General features: G+C 39.1%; 1 protein-coding gene across 4 annotated transcripts in view; it reads right to left on the minus strand.

Moving 5' to 3' along the window:
- Positions 1 to 366: 366 nt before the first annotated feature.
- MAK (male germ cell associated kinase) overlaps positions 367 to 14,213 on the minus strand; it is a 64,180-nt gene continuing 50,333 nt past the window's right edge. For 2 of the 4 annotated variants that reach the window (XM_006758748.2, XM_015560671.1), the window contains 5 exons: positions 13,800 to 13,948; positions 10,614 to 10,745; positions 8,884 to 8,958; positions 6,391 to 6,510; positions 367 to 1,883 (listed from right to left, as the gene is read on the minus strand). In XM_006758748.2, the coding sequence (XP_006758811.1) occupies positions 1,732 to 1,883; positions 6,391 to 6,510; positions 8,884 to 8,958; positions 10,614 to 10,745; positions 13,800 to 13,948 (628 nt within the window). In that variant the 3' untranslated portion in view covers positions 367 to 1,731. Of the gene's footprint in view, positions 1,884 to 4,688; positions 4,845 to 6,390; positions 6,511 to 8,883; positions 8,959 to 10,613; positions 10,746 to 13,799; positions 13,949 to 14,213 lie in introns of all 4 variants that reach the window. The other 2 variants (XR_001513002.1, XM_015560670.1) reach the window with 2 other exon arrangements.

The raw sequence follows: 14,213 nt of genomic DNA on the forward strand, positions 1-14,213 counted from the left end.
GGCAGTGAAACTGTTCTGTATAGTACTATAATGATGGATACATGTCATTATACATTTTTGACACATATACCACACAAAGCATTCACCCTAATGTAAGCTATGGGCTTTAGTTAATAATGTGTCAATATTGGTTCATCAGTTATAACAATTGTCACACACTAATGAAAGATGTTAATAGGGGAAATTTGAGGAGAGGGTGATGAGGGAGTATATATGGAAACTGTACTTTCCAATCAATTTTTTTATAAACTTAAAACTGCTAGAAAAAAAACCCAACCTCACAGCTAACTAATTAAAACATTAAATAAGCCTCAAAATATAAGTATAAAGTTTAAAAATGTAAAGAAAAGACACTAGTTAATCATATTAATTTTAATATCTTTTAAGAGTTTAAACAGTCTCAGCAAAATAATTTTTTAGCTTTGAGACAGTAATGAAAACTGTACAAATATATATAACCATTACCACCAACATAAATTCTTTAGATTTTAATATTTTTCAACAAGGAGAGCTGAGTCTTCTGTATAAAAATACCGTATTATTACTATAATGTGCCTTTGGATAATGTTCACAAGATGATATAGATTATGTTAACATTTACTACAAAGTCATAAAATACATAAAATTATTAGGAGTTGATAACATGACTCTTTTAAAAGAATATACAGTACTGATATCCAGTCCATAAAATGGCAGGTTTAAATAAAGTTGTCATAAGTTCAAAATGTCTATTTTAAAAACAAATTTAGAAAGAAAACTTAAGACAAAAAATGGACTAAGTGAAATCACTGCTATAGCAGCAACTGAATGCATTTGCTCTTCAGAGCACATGTGAGTGCTCTGAGTTAGTGCTGAGTCAATGATCAGCAGTGAGTTTTCTTTGGGGAACCAGCTGACATCCTATCACCCTTATGTCCAATAGGAACACAGAAACAAACATATTTTGAAAGTCTGATGAACACACATCACAGTTTTACGAACTTTCTTGATGTGAACATAGGAGAACCTTGACTTGGTTCATTTGGGAGTCATCAAGCCATTGGGTTTGATAGTTATTACGAATTCATAGCAATTGTATTGGTCAAAATTAAACAATAGGCTCTTTTCCCACTAAAATCAGATGGCATAATTTTGAAATCTCTATGTTAAAGATAAATTTATTTCTAAGAAATACATGCTGCTCAAGATTGGCATTATCATTGCTTCTGTAATTTCAAAGTAGACAAACAAATGATAAGTTACATGTTCCTGCCATTGTTGAAGTGGTAGAGTAGAGCTGTGGCCAAGTAAGAACTATAAGTGACAGCCCACAACACTACCTAATTGCTATAAAAAACAAAAACACAACAAACCTCTGAGGCCAAAGGATGAAATATTAAGTAGTTTAGGCAAATGGACAACACATGAAAACTAAACACTTCTGGATGCATTTTTAAAAAAGCTTCTCGTACTTAGTATCTATTAATTTGTATATCAAGTACTTGATACTTTGGCAAATAGTTTATTCAATACTTTGTAAAGTCCTACCCATGTATCAGTCCTACCCATATATGGGCAACAAAGCCAAGAAAATGCATTTTATTTTTAGGAAAGAAAATAGGAGATGAATTTTGCTCTTCAAAGTACCACTATTACATAGTTCTTCTGGAAGTCAGTAGAAGTAGACATCTGTAGACACTTCCCAGGGTCAGAGGACTCTGGGGCAGTGCTATGGGGCTTCACAGCAGGCTCCTACCGGTGGCCTCCGTACTTGGCCACCCAATCTGTCCTCCCATGCACTGAGGGAACTGGCTGTGCACGATTCACAATATTGATGTTCTTGGCTGTAGGATTGTAAGTAGGTCCTGAAAATTGCCCCCGACCACTTGTGTTCCAGGTATATTCTGAAAGAAATCAGAATCAGAAATTAGAATGTTTTATTTGATAATTAACTTCAAAATAAAGCAATCATCCTCTCATTTTGTGGGGAAATTTTGAATTTATCTTTTTTAAAAAAATATATTTTTATTGATTTCAGAGAGGAAGGGAGAGGGAGAGAGTGATGGAAACACCAATGATGAGAGAGAAACATTGATTGGCTGCCTCCTGCATGCCCCCTACTGGGGATCGAGCCCACAACCCAGGCATGTACCCTTGACCGGAATCGAACCCACGACCCTTCAGGGGGCAGGTCGATGCTCTATCCACTGAGCCAAGCCGGCTATGGCTGAATTTATCGTTAAAAGATTAATTTGGTGGTCTCTAAGGGTTTTTTTTAAATATTAAAACTAGAAATTCTAGTGTAGTATTTTGTTGACACCAGTTGGAATTTTCAGTAGCTTCAGAGCTATTTCTTTTGGTTTACAGTTCTGATACTGCTGCTCTTTCTGACTTGAGTTGCGACTGTCCATCACGTTTAGATAGGGAACACCCAACTAAGATGACCAAGTTCAAGTTCAATGAGCAGTATGCATAGTGTTAGTGTCTTCATAAAATTGCACTGTGGTAACATCTAAGAAATCTTCAAACACAGTATGACAGAAAATGTATTCAGAATTGTGAATCCTGTAAAGTACTGGCTTCGTGCAGCTACAAGTAGATTTCTTTTTAAACATTAAAATGTAGTTTTTAGAGTCAAACTTAATTTTTTATTGGCAAAAGGATGGATGATAACAGAATCCCTCTAAAAGGTGAGCCATTCCTAGGATTCCAAACCTTTCATCACAAGGTTTGTTATACATTTGGCTGAGTGAAATTTTATATTGTTGAATATTTGTTATCTGAACAATTTGTTAAAATTGCTTGAATATCTCAAATGACAAAGCAGTAAGTCACTTTACAGCAGGGGTCCTCAAACTTTTTAAACAGGGGGCTAGTTCACTGTCCCTCAGACCGTTGGAGGGCCGGACTATAGTTTAACAAAAACTATGAACAAATTCCTATGCGCACTGCACATATCTTATTTTGAAGTAAAAAAACAAAACAGGAACAAATACAATATTTGTATTTGCATGTGGCCCGCGGGCCATAGTTTGAGGACCCCTGCTTTACAGAAACTTCAGTATCTTCAGTCCCTCCTTCACCCCCTCACTTCAAACTGCAAGCTAGATAGGTGTCAGGTATTCTCTCTAAGGAGGGTTGTTTGATCTTTCCATTTGGGATTTAAATATCTTTTCACACTGTGTGGCTGCTGTCATTTCGGATTAAACTCTGAGTCCATTTTGAAGGGAGTCTGACCATTTTGTATACCTAACATAAATAGGTATGCTCTACCTGTGTGGTGTCCCTGGTTTTTCTTTATTTCACTGTAACATTGGGAATGTAGGAGGAACTTATGGGAGCATGTGGGTCCTGATGTGCTGCTAACAGTTTAAAGTGAACAAAACATTAAGTGAGGAACCACCCTGGTGACAATCACTGTCTGTTGTGTAGACTGGTTGGGACAGAGAGTCCAAGAGCCCTCCCCTTGGTGGTTGGACAGATCATTTCATCCTACTCTTAACTCATTTTTAAAATCCTCACAGGTGAAGCCAATAAAAGCGACCTCACAAAGGCAGGGATAAGGTATCTAGAAGGCAGTTAAATACATCCTGGTGTCCAGGCCATCTCTTTAGTTCGGACCCCTAACACAGATGAGCATCAGTCTGTTCATTCAGCCAGCTGGTACCCCCAGCAGGGGAGAGAGCGAGTTAAGGGGATGGGAGTGGAGGGAGGAGGGGAAGAGAGGCCATGAGCCCAGGTGATTCAGAGAAGGGGAATGGGGACCGATTCTTAAGTTAACACTGGTGGGAAGTCAGGGGATTGGGGAGTGAAAATTGGACAAGCTTTTTCGCAGGTCCTGACAGCCAAAGTTGGGTCCTCAATGCATTTGAAGGAAACTGTGTCCAGGCGGAGATTTGTAAAACCTTCAAAAAAGGAATCATTTTGCCAAGAAGGCAAATGCTGACATTTAGGATTCCTTTCTGAGAAGTAATAGTTTTAGGACTCAAGTACCTTTGGTCAAGAACTAGTCACCAACAAAGGAGGCCAGATCACACGACAGGGCAAAAAATGTTTTTGTGCCTTAGCTGGACCACGCTCTGCGTGGCACCCCTCCCAGCAGGGGCACAGTCAGTCCCCTAATCCTTGCTGTGCATTTACTTTAAAAACTGCAGGTGTCCTATTAAGGGCATTTCACTTCCTGTACACAATGCCTGCTGAAGGAAAAGGTGGCTACCTCTAGTCAAGGATTTAACCAGTGCCACTACTATATAACTTTTAGCAAGATTAAAAGAAACCTCTAAAATGGAGATCATACAGGGTAGGGGAAAGTAGGTTTACAGTTGTTTGTATGGAAAATAATACAAGAATAAATAATATAAGAATAAGTTCTGTGCTTTTTGTACTCATGACTGTAAACCTACTTTTGCCCCACCCTGTAGTAACTTCTGTAACGGAGTCATTGGGAGGGTTAAATGAGTTGATGTATATAGAGCTCTTAGAACAGGGCCCTACAGGGCGGCTCTATATGAAAGAAGTCACCCCTCAAGTCTGTGTTACTGTCAAGGCAGGGGGTGTGGAGGTTTTAGCAGGATTTGTGATGAGAGATTACATGGGAGGAAGAAAGAAATTTGACTTTTTTTCCTCTCAAAATTTGAGAGTAAGGAAGAGAAACAGCGGAAAAAGAGACTGAGAGAGGAGGGAAATAGTTGAGTAAACATGGTAATGACCTGTTTGTTTTCCCGGGGAAACTGTGACACAGGTGGGAGGGCTGGAGGACACAGCTTACAGAACAGTGTTTCCTAAGGATCTGCACTGACCACTTGAGAATGATTAGTATTTACTTCTTTTTGTCCCTTTCCTCCTATCACCACCTGTAGGAAAATCTGATAAGCAGAGTAAATGAAGAGATGAAAAGTTACGAGGAAGCATTTACTTTAAAAATGAAAACAGGAATATGCATGCTAATCTGACAGAATAATTCATAAAAAGCTCTTCGATATCTTAAAATATGTTTAAAAAGACCCATTTTCACCCTCTAAAAGCAGGTACTCAGGTAACAAAATTAATTGAAACATTATGACTTTTTGCTTTTACATTAAAAATTGCTACTGCCTGGCCAGTGTGGCTCAGTGGTTGAGCATTGACCTGTGAACCAGGAGGTCATGGTTCGATTCCTGGTCAGGGTACATGCCCAGGTTGTGGGCTCAATTCCCAGTAGGGGGCATGCAAAAGGCAGCAGAATAATAATTCTCTCTCACTAATATGCTTCTTTCTTTCCTCTCTGAAATCAATAAAAATATCCTTTAAAAAATTTGCTACTAAACCATGGCTAATAGGCTGGCTTAAAAATTTGAGGCTTTATAAAAATTACTGCTTTATATAAGATGTTTACATATTTTGTTTCAGCAGAGAGGTAATGAGGCAGTTCTTTCCACAGCTAAGGTAATTGAGTACTGTTTAAGCAGCTGTGATAAGAAATAAAAAATTACAAAAGTTCAATGCTTTTTATAATTTTAGCTCCAATGGTGTAAACTTTTGAGATTGGCAACTCCTACTGGAGTTTTCATGTAAGATCCTGGTTAGGACAGGATGTGAGAATACTTTTGGAGTCAACTTTTAAACTAAACTACAACTAGTATCTTACCAAACTTCTGATTATCCACCTTAGTGTTTATTTTAGGTGCTTTAAATCGGATATCTACTTTAGATGACCATAATTTAGAGAACGTTCCTAGTCAAATCTGGTCAGCTCAGTACAAAATCATCACCCCAATTTCATGAGTGATCCCTGACTGTGGCTGTCACATGCCACACCACCGCAGAGCAGGCGACCTGGAAAGTCATACACCGCAGGCTGGAGGGACACACCCTCTCACCACCCGCAAAGCGGAGGCCAGTGAAAGCTCTGCCACAGTTCAGTTCCGTGCTCCCAAGTGGGACCGCAGAGGAGGCCTGTTAACGGATACGTAACAGACGCTCGTCATTCATTAAGCTTCCATGCTGCCTGGCCCTGGGCGGGCGGCTCTGAAAAATGCATCTTCTCACGTCTCATGATGCAGCACAGCACTCTTTGGAATCAGACAGTTTCTATCTGGCTCCACCAGTTACGAGCTGTGTGACCTCAGGTGAATTACTTAATGTCAATTCCCTGGTCTGTAAAAGAGCTGCCACCAGGTCCTTAGGAGGGCTGCATGGTACAGTCTGTGCATCTAGCTAAGTAACCACTTAATTAGAGGGAGCTCTTAAGTACTGGACGCTCAAACCACAGCTTTGGAAGAAAAACAGGACATTTTGCCAAGAACAGTTAAAACTGTTGTTAATATGGTGAGACCAGACTAAACTTCTTCACTTGGGAAAAGTGACGGCGGGAACACTGAAAAGCTCGTGTCTGAGCAGAACCCTCACACACACACCTGAAGCCATTCTTACCTGGAGCCGCTGTGCTGAGAGGCGCTAAGTGTATCCTCTGGCCAGCTGACCCCACTTCTTTCTTGAGAAAGGAAGGAGTGTATCCTGACTGACCGTAAGTAGCGTAACTTCCACGATTTCCTAGTGACGTGTCATAAAGTTTCACTGTCAGAAGGAGAATATTTTACAGCACTAGAGAGAGTAACTTTGAATACTACCCCTACTAATTCTACGGTCTATCTTTGAGCAGCTGCTAGATTCCAGGCACAGCACTATGCTTTGACATATTCCTACTCAGTCCATACAACAACCCTCTTAGATGCGTATTATTATCCACACCTGCGGCTCTTAGACTTTGCCGAAGTTCTCGCAGCTGACAAGTGACCAAGCTAAAATCTTAACCAGAGGCTGAGTTCCCCTGAACATACCAGGTTTTTTGGCTCCAGTTCTTAACATGGGGATGTCTCCGGCCAGAAGCCCCCTCCCTGCGGTGCCCTGTGCTCCTCTTCATTTCGTAAAATCTCTGTGATAGTGAACTATTCTCAGGGTTGTTGTAGGGACTGAATGAGATGCATGCAAAACACTGAGCACAGAATCTGTGTTCAGCAAGTGTCGGCTGTCCTCCTCCTCCTCATCATCACTATTAGTGAATGACCAATCGAGGGGCAGCACAGGGATGGGTTGAATGGGGAAATCTAAGGTAGGAGACCAGTTAGAAGGGCACTGCTAGAACTGAAGGCGAGGTTATGAAGGTCTGAACTAACGCAGTCAGAGGGGACGGATTGGCAACTCAGTGGGTATACGGGGTGAAAGGGGAAAGAGAGAAATATAAATGTCTGACATGTCGGTGACTAAGGCCAACAATATGAGGAGAATCAGGTGTTAGGGAAGATACGGGGCCTGTGGGGTATTCAAGTCACAGAGATGGAGCAGGTGAGAGGTTTGGAGTGACCAGGTAGGGCGGTCATGGGGCTGCGGGCCTGAAAGAGTCAGAAGGATTGCAAGATGAGCCAAGACCCAGGGTAGAACCCCAGGGAGCACCAGCACTGGGGAAGGAAGGGACCCGGTGGAGGAGAGAGAATAAAAAGGTAGATGGTAGGAAGAGCAGGCTCTAAAAAATCAAGAGGACACAGCGTGTGAAGACAGGAGTAGCAGACGAGGTGCAGAGGTCTGGAGGGGCAGCACTGCCCTGCGGATCTGGCCGCCAGGATAATGCCAGGACCTAGTGGGAGCTGCTGCAGAAGCCTGAGGGTAAAAACTCCAGGGAGCTGAGCAACCTGGGAATATGAGGGAAAACCACCACAGCTGCTCTTTTAAGGAGCATAGCTGTGCAGGAGAGGAGACCTGGCAGAGGAGAGGTGAGACGGTGCTCATAGCTTTGGGGCTTCAAAGATCTGTTCATGTGGTAGCTACCACGGGAGCACGCTTTACATGTGTGACCTGTTCACCGGTCTGGACTCCGACCTCCCGTGTCCCTGATGTCTGCCACGGGGCTGTGCACAGTAGGCTCGCAATAAGTGTTTGCTCTTGAACCAAAAAATGTCAACAAGCTACTTCTCAGACCCTAAAGGATTTTACACAGTAAAATCAATTGATACAATTTTTAACAATACTGAATTTGGCATAAGCACCGCAGTCTCATTGGACCCTTCTTTTCCCTCCAATACTCATTTTAAATCACTTCAAAAGGCTTTTTGAAAAGAAGTTCAAGGCAGTGGTCACATTTAGTAGCAACTTCAGAACATCTCTCTTGCTCTTATCCTCATCATCAGAGCAAACACTTACTAAACACTGTTTGACAAAAATCCTAGGAATGGCTATATAATAACACCTGGGTAAATACTATTTCCTCCATTTTATAGACGGGGAAACTGATTTAGGGACCCTACGTAACCCATCCAAAATGGCAAGGCTGGTAACAGAATGGGGGGTGTCGGACTCTAAAAGCCACACACTGAACGTCCTAGGAGGCTTCTGCCTATTGGAGGAAGAAGTTGCTTAGGAAAAATGTGTAGAAAATGACCTAAAAAGAAGTCTTCTTAAATTATTTTGGCTTATCACATGAAGTACCTTTTGAGCTGCCAATTTTCAGGTTGGAGCCAATAGTCAGCACTGTTTAAACTAAAGCAGCAACACAAATGCACCATCTCTATTAACCTGGGCAACCTTTTCTTTTTAATGATTGTTAATGCTTAAGAAATAAGTTTCAAAACTTTAAAAAATACAGGAATATCTATTACAAAGTTAGAGAATATCTTTTTCAGTAGACTTACTTAATTTGTATAAATTGTCATAATTTAAGAAGACAAGCATAGAGCTTCAGAGCCCCAACTACTGCAGAGAGGTGTTCCTGATGTGGAATGTGTCCCTTCTCCACCTGATCTGGCTCCGAGAACAGGAGATCTTGCCCTTCACAGTGGCCTTTTATGACAAGATTTGGGGTAAATGTTGAGAAGGAAATTGAACAAGAGGTTCAAAGAACAAGTTGCACTCATCTATAATGCCCAGAATTACCTTGTGGGTCCTCTAATTTCTCAGGAAAACTTTCATTGCATGATAGTTTTTCAATTGGTTTAATTATGCTTTCTTCTACAGAGAAGGCAGATGGAAAGAAAGAATAATAAGGAAAATGTTTTAAGAAAAGCAGAGAAAAATGGATTAGATGATTAATGAAAAGATCCATAAAGAACCCTTACTATGAAAAAATCTCATGTGTTATCACAGCTTTCGTTTGATGGCAAAGTTGCAGTGCTGTCATTTGCACTGATTTGTATTTAAGTGGTTGGTTCAATAAACAGTATTTTTTTTAAACTGAGAAAAAAATAAGTAAATTACAGTGCTGCAATGTTGACACCTGAGCACATATTAAATGGGTAACCGGAATCTTCAGTGTCTGGAAAATTTTAAAATGCCCAAAGTGAGTTGCTGTCGTATCAGAACTACTGAATTGCTACACAGTGATTCCCAAACTTTTTGATCCAAAACCACCTACTTTTTAACAAAAGAATTCTTTACTTTTTCACACACTTTAGGTTGATATCTAAAATTTTTCACCCTAAGTTTTAGTTTCAAAAGATGTAATTTATGGCATATTATAATTATATAGACATTTAAAAATAAAACTATTACATCTCTTTAAATATAACCAAAGGAGTCTAAATATCATAGTGATTTTTATTCCTACCAATACTGACTTAAGAAACCTATGAACAGGTTTTATTTCTAAAAGTTGGAAATTTCACAATAATCCCTTTTTTCTCTAGAGTTTTACTTTCATTCATAACTCCCAAATTTTACCCAAATAATTATTTTAGGCTTAAGAGTCTTTAAGTTGTAAATTAAAATCTTTAAAAATTTGCTTGTAACCATAAGCATATTAAAATACTTTTTTTCTGTACTAAGTTAGTTTTAATGCTTTACTGTATATAATTAATCAAAAAGACGAATATCTAAATTTTGATTACTACACATGAAAAGTAACTTTGGGGGAAATTAATCTATTAACTTCCCCCCAAATTAAAAGAGAAATATGGGACCTTTTTCAAGTCTTCATGTATCCACAAATGAATACTAATTGCTAAAATCAGATAGCATTCAATATCAATTCTATTGGTTTTTTAATTTTATTTTGTGGGATGGAAGTCCTAAAAAACCATGTTATTGTAAACCAATAGTTGGGAACGGAAGGTGTTTTGTTACAGTTTTATCACTGTAGTCTTTGAATTTATTAAAGTTATAGACCAACAGTCATACTGTGATCTCATAAAAAGTGATTTTTACTTATCTGTTAGCTAATGACTCATTTAGGTTCTCCTTCAATTTTTTGAAAGTTAAGAACTGGAAACACTTGACTTAACAAGGCTTTGTTCCCCAATCATGTTTCTCAATACTGACACCAATACATCAAACTATCCCTCCTATCATAGCCACCCCAGATATTTTTACACTTTGGGGAAATAGGAAACACACCATAGTAGACAGTGAGAAGTCTTCTTTTCTTTTGTAAAGTAGGAGAACAGAAACACTTGCTCAGGCAGATTCATTTTAGGAAAGAATCCATATGGAAGTTGAGATCTGGAAAAGGATTCCCTTAAAACTATCTGTGCTCAAGCACCAGGTGGAAACCCTTTGTGTTCCCCCAAGGGTATCTCGGTTGGAAGGAGGCGGCTGCAATATATTTAAAAGTAAAAATCTGCAGAAGAAAAACAATGAAAATTTATACTTTAAATGTATTCTTGCTTTACCTGCATTACTCCTTTTGAAAGCAAGTTCTGCCCCAATGGGTCCCAATGACTTAGGAAATAATTGATTACTCCAAGTATATGGATTTATATCCTTTCCACTGGCTATCAAGGACACGTTCTTAGGATTTACACCTTAGAAGAACAAAATAGTCATTTAAAAGTTTAGAGTGTGATCATAAACTTGAAGGAAAAATACATTATACATACAAACAAAGATTAGAAACAACTTGGGGGGAGAGAATGGAAATAACTTTTGTTTACAGTATAGCAAATACTTGCTTTTTTTCTGAATCTTAACGTGATCCTAAACCCTAATAAGCACAATCCCCTGATATCCTCACAGTGTTTCATAAACATAAGATATTTTCTAAAACAATAATTAAACGGATTTTTTATTTTACTAAAATGTCTGGTAAAAATTACAGTGGTACAAAAATTTTCTTCAAAAAGATATTTCCCAGTCATCACTTATTGTGAGTATGTGCTCTGTGCCAGACCTTTGAGGACCACTCAGTGTGGTTGGGAAAACAGACACGTGGCCAAGAACGCCAGGAGCCTGGAAGTTCAGGGTAGAGGTGTAAAGGTCTGTCTGTGAAGCTTGCTTGTATATTAGGATAAAATCTAAACAGTTAAATTATTTCTGATTTTCTGAAATCTGAAATGTGGAGTCAACCTTAGGCTTTGGTACCAGTGATCAGAAGATGTTATTTTAACCCACTTTTAAGACACTGAAATCTTCTTGACTTGCTCTCTTTTTACTGACAATTACATTGGACAATTCAGTAGGAGACATCCCACAGTCTAAGGCTCCGGGTCACACCTGTGGCGTGTCTGTTAGCTAGCTGCTATGCTAGCACAGTGGAAATCCTCACTGAGGACTGCCAGTCCTGCAGGAAGTTAGCCACTGTTCCAGGCAGTCTGAGCTTTTGCTTTTCACAAAGCGAATTCCTCAGCAGGGCTTCACGTTTGTGAGATATATCATTGCAGCCTTGTGAAGCCAGAAACAAGCCTGCTTTTCTGTACCAAGCTTCCAGATGACCTATCATCCGTTTTCTAAGGAAAACACTCCATCAGGTAAATAATTTTCCTTTCTTATAAGATGTAGCTCCTTATGGATTTTGATTTCTAACAGAACACCTACAAATAGAACTACAGTAGGCTATATTACCTGACAATAAAGAAAATACACTAGGTAGCAATTACTCATTAAAAACATTTTTACAATAAAAAAATCTTTATTCAAAAACAAAGTGCAAACCCTTTCTAAACCTTTTCCTGTTTCATTCTTTTCTCTCCTCAATTACTGACTACAGGAGTGGATTCTTATTGGATTCCTAGAACTGAAATTTATATTGTTGCCTAAAAGGTAAATAAAAAAATACGTCACGCATCAATCTCTTGCTACCAGTCTAGTCTCAACCTCTTCTCTCATCTTCCTCACCCCTCCCAAACAAGCTTCTGGGAAGTGAAGACTCCCTTCTGGAGGCTGAGGTGTGGAAAGCAAACCTTCCTTAGATGAACCAGTGGCCTGCTTATTACATTCAGAAAGCTATAAATGATGATGCCCATGACAGCACAAAAGAAAAAGACCATCTCTTCCTCCTGCTGGACTAAAGATGATCTGCATAGATCATCAGTGATTTAAAAATTGATCCCCTTTGGACTTAATTGAATTTTAAACCTTTTAAAGTGGATTTTGAAGAGAAAATTCTACAACATAAACTCCCTACCATCTGTCTAGATCTTTCTCCTAAGCTCCAGATTAATATACCCAATTGTCTACTAGATACATCAACTCAGATGTTTAACAGGCATCCCAACCTTAACTCCTGATTCTCTACTTCCACACTCTGGTCCTCTTTTAAGCTTCCCTTTCTCGGTTAAAATCACCACCATCTACCCAGTTGCCAAGTCAAAAACCCAGAAGCCAACACTAACTCCTTCCATTCTTTACCATTAACCATCTAATCTATCAGCAAATCTATCAGTTCCACTACTGAAATACATCTAGATTTTATCCAGCTCTATCTGCTTTTACAGTTATGGAACACACCATTATCCGCGCTATCCAAACATACACAATAGCGTCTTGACCAACCTCCTTGCCTGTCTTGGGCCTCTAGCACAGTGGTTCCCAACCTTTTTTGCCCATGCCCCACCTAAGCATCTCTAAAATCCTGAAGCCCTCCCGGTGACATATAATTCTTATTATTCAAAAAGTGAACTCCCATTCACCTGGAGGAAGCCAAAAAGGCCATTAACTTGGTCTAAACAAATTTCCAAAAACATGAAAGAGAAGAATAAAAGAACAAAAGGACAGTTGAAGTACTGAGGAAAAAATCACTAAGAAATTGTTTAAAAAATAATATGAAATGATATGAAAAAATAGCAAATAAAGTTTCAAAACATAGCAGAGAACTGAAATGCATAAATATGTCACAATATATATTTATATACTCTATATGAAGCCACTAGAACAATGATGGCGAACCTATTACACACGTGTCAGAGGTGACATGCGAACTCATTTTTTTGGTTGATTTTTCTTTGTTAAATGGCATTTAAATATATAAAATAAATATCAAAAATATAAGTCTTTGTTTTACTATGGTTGCAAATATCAAAAAATTTCTATATGTGACACGGCACTAGAGTTAAGTTAGGGTTTTTCAAAATGCTGACATGCCGAGCTCAAAAGGTTCGCCATCACTGCCCTAGAACCATAAGAATACAAAAAATTCACTGTTAATAACTTATTTTCAAATTGCCCCCCTTAAAAATCAAATTGTCCCCCCGTGGGAACCACTGCTCTATCATGTTCTACTCAGCAGCCTAAATGATCTTTCAAAAGCATAAATCAGATCATTAAGGAAACAGTATAAACATCCTACATTTTCTAAAAAGCTGTAATGGGGTGTAAGCATTGTTTTAATAACATGTAGCATTTCCTAAAGGCATAGCTTTGCTGGGGGAAGGGTGCTATTTTTTTGAGTCATATTTCTAGGACAGACTTCACAGAAGCAGGAGGCCCAGAAAAGCACTTGGTAACAAGTACTGACATGGTTGAGGCAGCAAAGAGCATGTGATTGTATTATTTCACAGGTGCCCTTTCTAGAAAGATTCTAAGACACGTGAGCCTGACTTATCTATATTGTTAGCAGTAAACATTTTATTTCCTCTACTTACCTGGAAGGTACCGTGATTGCTTTAAGTAGTACTGTTTAGCTGTTGAAGCTGTTGATAATTTGGAATCAGATTTTAGGGAAATAGTAGCAGGTACGCTCTTGTTTTCCACTGCTGAGTGGTTGGAGCCTGAGGGTACGGACTCTGGAAGCCTTGGGAGTCAACATAAGGCAGCATTACAGGGGGAAGAGTGAGAAGATGACGCTATTTCTCACCCACCCTTTGCAAACGTTTTCAATATAGTCAAGGTGACCTCACAAATGGTGTCCATCAGAGTCTTTTTGCTGGTAGGAACACTAACTGACAACCTTTACCCCCAATAAATATGAGGCAGTGCATAGAATTATTTCTAATACTAGACATTACGTGACAGAAAGCTTTCTAACTGAGCACCAAATTGCCTGTGTATATGTTTCT

Source organism: Myotis davidii, unplaced genomic scaffold (genome assembly GCF_000327345.1).
Source record: "Myotis davidii unplaced genomic scaffold, ASM32734v1 scaffold1413, whole genome shotgun sequence".
NCBI classification, from domain to species: Eukaryota; Metazoa; Chordata; class Mammalia; order Chiroptera; family Vespertilionidae; genus Myotis; species Myotis davidii.